The sequence below is a fragment of the Lepisosteus oculatus genome, chromosome 1, assembly GCF_040954835.1.
Source record: "Lepisosteus oculatus isolate fLepOcu1 chromosome 1, fLepOcu1.hap2, whole genome shotgun sequence".
Taxonomy (NCBI): domain Eukaryota; kingdom Metazoa; phylum Chordata; class Actinopteri; order Semionotiformes; family Lepisosteidae; genus Lepisosteus; species Lepisosteus oculatus.
In genome coordinates this window covers 34,034,144-34,043,968 of record NC_090696.1, presented here as the reverse complement: position 1 = coordinate 34,043,968, position 9,825 = coordinate 34,034,144, and the positions used below count along the sequence as shown (strand labels likewise).

At 38.2% G+C, this 9,825-nt stretch overlaps 1 protein-coding gene across 2 annotated transcripts; it reads right to left on the bottom strand.

Annotated features, from left to right (window-relative positions):
• Positions 1-3,255: 3,255 nt before the first annotated feature.
• LOC102686263 (leucine-rich melanocyte differentiation-associated protein) lies at positions 3,256-9,431 on the bottom strand. Of its 2 annotated transcripts, none has more exons than XM_015344817.2 (5): positions 9,222-9,431; positions 7,095-7,254; positions 5,966-6,145; positions 5,623-5,700; positions 3,256-4,752 (listed from the first exon to the last, which is right to left on the bottom strand). In XM_015344817.2, the coding sequence occupies exons 2-5, from the start codon at positions 7,214-7,216 to the stop codon at positions 4,590-4,592; spliced, it is 543 nt and encodes a 180-aa protein (XP_015200303.1). In that variant the 5' UTR covers positions 7,217-7,254; positions 9,222-9,431; the 3' UTR covers positions 3,256-4,589. The 2 variants fall into 2 exon arrangements, with proteins under 2 accessions (XP_015200303.1, XP_015200300.1); XM_015344814.2 differs by having other exon boundaries at positions 5,966-6,148; positions 9,222-9,430.
• Between the last annotated feature and the right edge of the window lie 394 nt (positions 9,432-9,825).

Below are 9,825 nucleotides of genomic sequence, written 5' to 3'. Positions count from 1 at the left end.
TGTGACTCGGGTTTAAAGAGACAGTGTCCAGCTTTAGGGCCAAAGAAGGATAATACTGTAATTCAGAATAAATCTTTACCAACTGACGCGACCCTCGAAAGGGAAAATGAGAAAAGTTAACATGATCATTTCAGATAACGTTTCTAGATAATATAAAATATTAGTGAAAATACTGTCCATTACACAAATTCAAAAACTAAAATATGTTACTGACCAAAGGCTGTTTTTTTAAGTAAAGTAGTAAATATAAAACGATTCAATTCAGATTCCAGCTGAATTTGTCTCTGTTGTATGCGTCTGGGGATCAAGACTTGAGAAAGTGATCTGTGTAAACAAATTTCTATGAGGAGAAATTATTTAATTGTTGGACTTTTTAGTGCCATTCATCCAGAATCATTCAGTATCATAAATGTCAAATCGCGAATAGGCAATGACGTGTGAAGTAATATAGTTATGCAGTAATGTGTTGACCATTCTTGAGGCATAACAAATTCAAAATTAATATTACAGACATTTTAACAGAGGAACTCTCACCTTCTCTCAAACGATTTGTGTAAAATATACTTGCGAAGTTTGGTAACGATTGACATACACTTATATTCTAGACAATATGGTAATGATTCAGCTAATACAGCCTATTGAAATTAATGTTCAGCTCAGCCCGCAGTGAAACTCTGCTAAAGGTCATTACTTCGGCAGGAATTTGTGTAGACTGTTTAAAAAACAAAAATCCATTTTAAATGGTACATTCATATTATCAAACATCTTTTGAAAGTAAAAAACGTCCTATTTTCATTATCCATGATGTAGGATTTATCTTAAATATTATGCGTATTTTATCAAAACGTACAATGTGAAAAAGAAACTCGACAGTTCATTTCTGAATTGATAAACTGGCATGTTAATATTTTACGTAAGGGTTACAGCTACGTTTGTTATAACTTTATCAAACTTGGGTTTTAATAAGCACTTTTCACTTACACATAAAGCACCTTATGAAGACCAGTAATGTTTGAAATCGTCTTGAGCATGAGAATCTGCTCTATGAAACTAGCTATGAATTATTTGACTTTTTACGGTTTTCTCTTGGTCTTTTATTTCATATCTATATGTAAAGAAATGTAATTCTGTTACAATTAGACTCAAAAACAGAATGAACGTGCATTAATGGATTCTAACATTTTCAGTTATTCAATCCAGTCTTTTAACTGTTGTGTTGGTACGTTCTACAGACCTTTCTTCCAGTGAGCTTGCTCAAATCTACATTAGCACCCAAAGTATGGTGAGATTGTAGGTCCAAATATAAGGCAACTTTCACCGTTTAATGGTACATTTTGTTCATATGCAAGTTTCATATAAAAACGACGAGCATAACAAAACCAGCAACGATCAGATTTTGTTTAATCCATTTACTACAAACTGTTTGAAGGCAAATTTAAAAATGTTATTTCCATATGCAATATATAACGTTCAAGCGTATTGCTGGTACTCCTGGCAATAATCGCTATGATTCCCTGTGCTATCAGGCGGTTATGAACTTGGCTGTTGTCATCGGAGAATATTATTTCCCAGACGTCTTCGGGGGTCAAAATGGCATGATGGGACGCTGACAGTCATGAGAAAAATGCACTCGATAAGGGTCAACTGGAGAGCATATAATCCGTCCTACTATGCAATTAAAATTAAAATAAATCCTACAATATGCGAAGTAACATCAATCAGGAAAGTACTACTCATCTATCTGAGAATGAGTTTGCGGTGTATGGTTGCCCTCTGCTGTTGAGGGTCTGGAGTACAATTTTAATTCTGATCGCTTGAGTTGTTCCAAAACGCCGTATTTTTTACTGTTAAAGGTGTGTAAAGCTTCAAAATCTATTACTTTATTTATTGAGGTGGAATTCAAATAAGTATTAGTTCTGAACTCAAAAGGCACTGAAACATAAAATTGGTATGTATGCCATCTAAATTTTTGTGTAATCATTTACAGAAATCCCCTAGAATTACTTGAATGTCAGTTGTGTGCTACAGAATGTCATCATCCAGTTGCTTCTTTACTTGTAATCTTTTAATTTTGGTAAAGTTATGTCATGATAGCGACGCTAAAATGCAGGAACTACTATGCGCCCTAGCAATTGTAAGGTTGCCAGGACCCATTTCTCCCACACAACAGGTTCTGTATATATCCCAGAAACACTAGTGCACCCACAGACCAGACAAGACAGTTATTTTAGAACTCATAATTGCCCTTCTTATTCTCTAGCAGTTACAATATCTATTACTGCCTACCTGGCATAGAACACAACACAAATTGTCCACAGGTGCCACACACCCACAGACCAGAAAGAACCCCATGCATATCAGTTTCCAAAAACCATTGTCCCAAAGAAAGCATCCAGTAGAGTTATTCTCCTGAAACCAGCTTCATATAGTGCCTCCTTCTGCCACAGTTGCACAAAACTATAGTCCTTTGAGCAATGTGGTCCCTTATGCACCTCCCTGTTCCAATATTGTGTAGGAGATGAAGAAGATGATGCTGGAGCCTTCCTCTACTGCTCGCTGTAGAATCCCCCAATGATGTTTAAGTCCTCTCCTGTGTCTCCTGTGTATATTCCCCAATATTCTCCTTTGCCCAACATCCTGTTTTTGAGTCTGACTGAGGCCTATATAGCCATTTTCTGGCCAGGAGTGGTTGTGTCCTTGTGATGTCCTTCCAACAGGGCATCTTGCGCTTCAGGACATCAGGACATCTTGGGGCCAATTAACAGTCTGCCTGCATGCAAATGACCAGGTGTCATCAAGCTCTGTCTCTCCTTTGTTCTATTCCTGCCTCCCATTACCCCAAATCCATTCTGCACTGGCTAAGCACCAACACCTCAATATGCCTTCCCTCACTTCTCTGGAGTCTGACCAAAAAGAGTGTGTCCTTCACTCCTTGTTGACTGGCACATGCCACACTATTTGTGCTTGAAGACCTTTGAATGGAAGCTCAAAGAAGATGCACCCCTGGTAAAGATGCTGGCCACTATTTGCAAACTTAAAGTCAACATAGTCCCCAACACCTGTTGCCCCACATGCAACTGGTCACTTTGTGGTTACATTCTGGGTAATTTTCTTTTGGAATCCAAAATTATAGTGAATACCACTTTATAGGAAAAATGCTTGTATTCTGTTATTCACAATATACTGTAGCTAGGGTGGCACAGTCGATAGTATTAGTATAGTATAGTAGCCTCACAGTGCTTGTCCTGTGTTTAATTCCAAACTGGGGTGCTATCTGCAGTGAGTTTTTATGTTCTCCCCATGTACATGTGGGTTTTCACCAGGTGGTCCAGTTTCCTACCACAGTCCAAAGACATACTGCTGGGTTAATGGGCTTATGGGAAAACTGGCCCTGGTGTGAGTGTGTCTGTGTGTGCCCTTGAATGGAGTGGCATGTCATCCAGGGTGTCTTTTGCTTGCTGGCTTAAGCTCCAGCTTCCCCACGACCCTGAATTGGATGATGCGATTAAAAAATTGATCCACTGTGTAGTTATAGTATAATAGTCAGGTAACGGCTTCACAGCTCCATCAATTGTGCCCAGTAGGACTACCTTCTCAGAACTCCACACAGCAGGTCCCTTGTCCTGCCTTGCTTACAATACACCTAACGGGTACAGAGTGAGTCACCACCCCCACATACAGTCCACATGCCATTCTCAGTTTAGTAACACAAATGACCTGAAACATTGGGAACACAGCAACTAGAGGGAACAAATACAAACAGAGAGACAATTAAAACAGATTACTCCCATCGATTGTTTGCAACTGTTCTTTAAGACTATCTCAATCAAACACCATAATAATCCATAAGCATTATGTTTCTCATGACCATAGGTCAGTACTTTAATCATATTTGCCACTTTGCAATGCAGTCACCACCTTCAACAATCCCATGAAGAGCAGCCATGGTGAGGTATCAGGTAACTATTCTGCTATCACTCAGTACCAGGTTGAAACAGGACTTACTGGCACTGGGGAGAACATGTTCCGTGCACCCAGTTCATTACTGAAAGCCAGTTACCTTTTCAGCCCTGCATGCTTGTGTTTAGGTATTTCAGGTAGTGAGCAAAGCTTATATGTGGGTGGGGAATTACCAGTTGTCCAGGCTCAAGTGTGAAGACGTGGACAGAACATTGGTCAGGAGTATCAATGTTAATGTCAGCAAACACTGTTTGTTGGCCATATTGTGACGGAAATCTGCTTACAACCAAGTTACTTCTGGCTTCAATTGCTGCTGAGGGGAAGATACGGACAGTTGCTTACAAACGTTACAAATTTTATTTTCTCAAGGTCCTCAGACCTTTCATATATATGTTCTTGAAAGATGTGAATACAGAAAATATGGTTTTGTGTGTGTTGTAGAGCACTTGTATGTTCACCACAGGGAGGCACTGAACTAACTTGAGATTTTAAAAGATTATGGCATTTTCCCATGATAACGATACAGTGTTTTCTAAAGTACATATACATTACAAATATTTTTGTTTTATTTGCAGGGCAGCTTGGCTGTTGAGGAGAATTTAAAAAAAACATTAAAAAGGTTAATCGAATTAACTGCTTGTCATATTTCCCTTGTTCAGTTCTCGTTTCTTCCTGTACGTATCCCTCCTTTCCTGTATCTTGTAGGTCCGCTTAGCTGCATCCCGCTCCTCCTTCAGAACTTCCTTGTCATCTAGAACCTCCAGTCGTGGGAGCTGGCTGATGACGTACTGCCTTTAAGAGACATTTGTCAATGGATCGTTGTCAAAAAGTCCAAGGAAGGTATGTTAAATGCAAGTCCTTCCCTTATGCTTCTAAAATCGTATGTTTTTCAAAAGTTCATTTCAAGTTGACATGCATTTCCTAATTTTAGTTCAGAATAACTCTTGTAGCGTGTGCTAAAACATTAGCAGTCCGTTTCTTACAGTATAGTTTACGGAACTTTATTGTTGCTTTTAATACCCCAGTTCACCCGATTAGCTCTAAAAATAAATGAATGTCATAATTCATATATGAGCTACGGTATGTGAAAGCTCTGTCACCACTGAATCAGGAAGAATTCTGCACAAGCTATTCAAAGTCCACATATGCACAGAACCAGGGATGATATTCACATCAAAATAAATTAAACCTGAGACTAGATAGTGACTAATTTTATTAAAACTAAAGGATGGTATGGTCCACCTGTAAAATTTCCACAAAGCTAATGCAGTGTGATGTGAAATCACACTTAAGGCTAAAACTGCTATGGTAGCATCCAGCCATCTCATGAAGTTATTCAATAAACAAATGTACACACCCAAGCCCGGCTATCCTTTACTCATATAATTATTGAGATAATGCATTAGAATTTCACATAACTTAAGATGTGCACATTGCAAATGTTCATGGGGTGCAGATTTTCTTTATTATATGAAATTTTCAGATATAGCAAAGAGTAAAAAAAAAAAAGATCAAAACGTGCCAGTCTGCTTTTGGAAATCGACAATGGTCTATCCACTTTAAAAAGGTTCGGATAGTGGCTGTAGAGCTCTGTAGATCTACTACTGTATATACCCATCCAAACTGTAAAGGATATGGTGGCAAACGTTTGACTACTTATACCTGTAATCCAGATACTGGGTTAGACTCCCTCCATTAAAATAGCTTGGCGCTGCTTCATTGTTCATCATACTGAGAAACCTGAAAAAAAAAAAACATTTGTCATACTGGATTGAATAACAGCCAAAACCTTTAATAGCTTTTAATTATGCAGACGCAGATCCCCACCTGAAGAATTACAGTATAATGATATGCTATACTTAGTTTAATTTGTACACTTACCTCATTTACCTCATAAACAATGTGGTTTTCTTTACATTTTCCATTCCCAATAAACATATTACATATTGCACATATTACATTGTAAACAGAAAATACATAAACAGCAGTAATTCCATGTTTTTACCTGATGTTTGGAAATTTCCTCCTAAGTTCTTCTACAAAAATGGGCAGGTTCTTGATCCTGTTCTTATTGATCCACACTGTGGTGATGCTGGGCATATAAGGGAACTTCACATGAGAGGTGTAGTTGTTGCAGTCCAGAATCAGGGTGGTGAGTTTCTCCAGTTCCCCCAGAACAGCTGGGCTCCAGTGGTGTTTGAATTAAGGAACAGTAACAACGTACACAGTTTATGAAATGTCAGTGATGTTTTCTAACACAATTTTAACCTCTCTTGTCCTTAGAGCTTTTTTTGTCTGGGGTTGACTTCCCAATCAGAAAACTATCAAAGCAGTTTACAAAACATTACTAGCAGAAGAACAGAAGTAGCAAAAAAAACAACAGATAATAGACACAAGTGTAGACATGTTCATTTCTTTACATAATTATGAACAACAAAGTTAAAATTATAGGAGGAATTTTGCAGTAGAAGCTCTTTTCTCTCCATCCATTTATGCAAAACACCAGAGCCCTCGGGTTATAGAATGTTATGTTTTTTACCTCCTTTATATGGAAATGAGTTTAAAATTTTCACATGAAGTGAAATTTCTAATTGTGATTACCTTTTTGTAGCTCTGATGGATTTACAGGCAAAAGTCTGACTTTCCATTTTGTGAACAAAGTTATAAAAATAGTTATAGAAACATTGATATGCATTATTTACAGTTTTAGAAATGCATTTTCTTTACTTAGTATCAAAGTTAAACTGGGGCTGCATGGTGAGAAATGGTTAGCATTAATTCTGGACCTGGGGTGCTATCTGCACAGAGTTTGCATGATCTCCCCATGTTCATCTGAGTTTCCTCCTGGTGCTCTTGTTTTCCCCCACAGTCCACAGATATACTGGTAGTTAATTGGTAGATTAACTTTCTGTGAAAATTAGCCCTGGTGTGTGTGTGCATACGTGGGTGCGTGTGTGTGTGTCCTGCGTCTGTGTCTGTGTCCTGCAATGGACTTTCGTCCTGTCCAGACTGTATCCCCCCTGGCACCCACCCATTGCCTGCTGGGATAGGCTCCCCCACAACACTTTACTATTTACTATGAAACCCTTATTGGACAGCAGAGATTCATCCGCTACCAGCCTTCCAAAGGATACTCCTCCAGCAGATTGTAGCTGAGGTCCAGCACTTCCAGAGTATCCTGATACTGGAGAATGGTGCTGCATGGAATCTCCACCAGGTTCTGGTAAGCAAAGGACAGCCGCCGACAACCCAACATGTAGGAGTCCTGATAGATGTGGGCAGGAGCCTAATGTACTGGAAAAGTGGAGAAGATTGAAAGTATGGTGCTGTGACTGGGCTGTCAGACACAAGGCATTGAGGGCAGCATGAAACATTTTTAAGTGATCACCTATGTCCTCCTTTGCTTCAGTACATACAGACATTTTCCTTCCTGACATTTTTGAAGGTTGTGCAGATTAGCAAGCAAACAATTGAGGTCTTGGCTATACCCAACTAGAGGCTAGAGTTTAACACCCTTGGTTTATTGCCAAAGTGTCTTCTAGAATCTTCCAACTAAAAGTAACAAACTCATAAACTGTTTTTATGGGCATGTTTAAGGTTCTAGATAAATTTGAAATAGGTGCTCAGTTCAAGGTTTTGTCCCTATAATATCTGTGACTTGTATTAGTTTAGTAACAAGAGTGGTTAGAAGGAAAGCTGAGTATATATTGGTATCGTCAATGTACTTAATGTAACAGAACGGACCAGTTGAATCTGGAGTATTAATACCTCGTTAATCCGCTAGGAGGCGTAATGGGAATAATCCAGATGCTGGGAGAGAGCTCCTGTGAATAAGGTTTATCATTCTTCACAAAGAAGTTAGAGAACTCAGCATCAGCTTCCCTCAAACTGATTTCTGACGATAAAAGATGTTAACGCAGAACAGCAGTTGTCTGTTTTTGGTTTCATTGGTAAACGGCAAGGAAAATTACAAAGTAGATAAAATCAAATCGGCTGCTGCTGTGTCAGTTTACGCGTTGAAAATGCGTCCAGATCATACTGATCAGCCGGTTCGCTTAGGGCCCGAGTAGCAGGGGAAGCGGGAAGGGGAGAAAGTTATGTATGTTTCTGATCTTGGAAAGGCTAAACATTTCAGGGGTTGGTCTGGCCTCAGCCTGCTTCTACGTTTCCCCATAAAAACACCAAGGGGGTTCGTGTGTCGGTACTTTAATCCATGTCGCTACACTATAGACGTATAATACACTATATTACGCTACACAGCAATGTAGAGCTGCAGCTCTATATTGAGTTGGTTGGTTGGTTTCACTGAACTTTAATAAAGATTTAGGTTTTGTCCCTGGTAGCTCTTTCTTATATTTACTGAGGTGTTGACCTACAGTAATACTCATTTTGTAACACCTAGGATATCAGATCCCTCAGTGAAGAGTGTGTTTCGCCAACTTGTATTGGGAATGCAGAGGAAGCATGTTATTTCAACTTGTACTCCACTTATTCTTGAATGTGGTTACATGAGCTTAAATTAAACGTTGTACTATAAAAAAAATGTCTCTCATTTAAGGCAGAAGTTGTGTTTAGAGTACTGGTCGTGATCTTAAGTAAATTAGTATGGAAGTCCTGTATTTTTGGGTGGAGAGCCAAGACTCTGAAGACAGCTGAGAAGCTGTTGGAATGATTCTAGAATAATACCAAACCCATTAATATGTGAAATTATTTCTAGGTACCTTTGAGGTTTGTAGTTTGTTATATTATACAAAACCATAAAAATAAATGTTAAGCATTGAGGTGTTTGTTTTTATTTGTTTTACATGTAACAATTTTGGTGTTGTTAACAATGAATATTACTAAAAAACCTAAAAGATCACTAAGTCTAGAAAGACTCAAGACACCAAAATAAGCTTACAGCATTCAAGGGCTTATATCCACCTCTCAATAGAAAGTTAAGTACTCTTTTGTTAGGGTCCTCAAACAATAAAATCTGATTTAATCTTATTCCAAGCAATTTGTGTTTTATCATTTCATGTTTTCATTTTTTATTGTATTTCTTTAATGTAGATGTGTGTGTTATTTTGGATGAACTGAACTCTTTAAGAAGGGTGAACATAAAAGCAGCAAGACATACTAGCAGTTTGTTACAACCCCAGCTGAAGCAATGATTGGAAGTTATTTAAACATTGGTTTAAAACAATATATTTTAAAGATAAATTACAATTCTCCTGGTACAGCTAGTCTCATCACATACTACTCTTTCTCATTCAACTCACCTGGTTTAATGACAATCCACAAAGAAGCTGCTTTCAAAGTATATGTAGCTTTTCTTCTGCATTCGACTCTGTGAAGTAAGCCTGCTCACTGCACATGAAGAGAGTTAATTCATGCTGGGAGGCAGGATCACAAGATCTGGATAATCACATTGTATCTTAACTCTTTCCTCTATGCAGCCCTAATTGCTGAGATCCTGTGTGAATCCCTAGCATGACAAAATAAAAGACGGAGAAACAGAGTTTGTTTGCTTGAATGTACAAATTAGGTTCTTTTTTTAGAGCAAAAGTAGGTTAATAGTCTAAAATTTACTCACTGTGGAAAATACTCATCATATAATAAAATCTATTTTTTTTATTGGGTGCTGGACATCCCTGGTACTCAGGAATGACAATCTACAGGGTTATTGAGACTTTTTTGTTCATAAATGATTGAGGACATTCATAGGGAAGTTAAGGCGCAAGTAATAGGTTTATTCCATGCCGAAAAGAGAAGAAAGCCGTTTCGGCTGTGGTACCTTCTTCGGGTGTGGGAAATTATATACTGTACATTTGAACAAAAAACAACCAATTAAAGCAACGGAAAGGAATATTTAGTGACTTGGTG

Bases quoted from the DNA above. Each gene is read 5' to 3' on its own strand.
- LOC102686263 (XM_015344814.2), bottom strand. From the start codon at position 7,216: ATGTTGGGTTGTCGGCGGCTGTCCTTTGCTTACCAGAACCTGGTGGAG. The intron at 5,701-5,965 runs GTAAAAACATGG...TTTTTTTTTCAG, and splicing joins AGGAAATTTCCAAACATCAG to GTTTCTCAGTATGATGAACA. The intron at 4,753-5,622 runs GTATAAGTAGTC...TGTCTCTTAAAG, and splicing joins ACCCAGTATCTGGATTACAG to GCAGTACGTCATCAGCCAGC.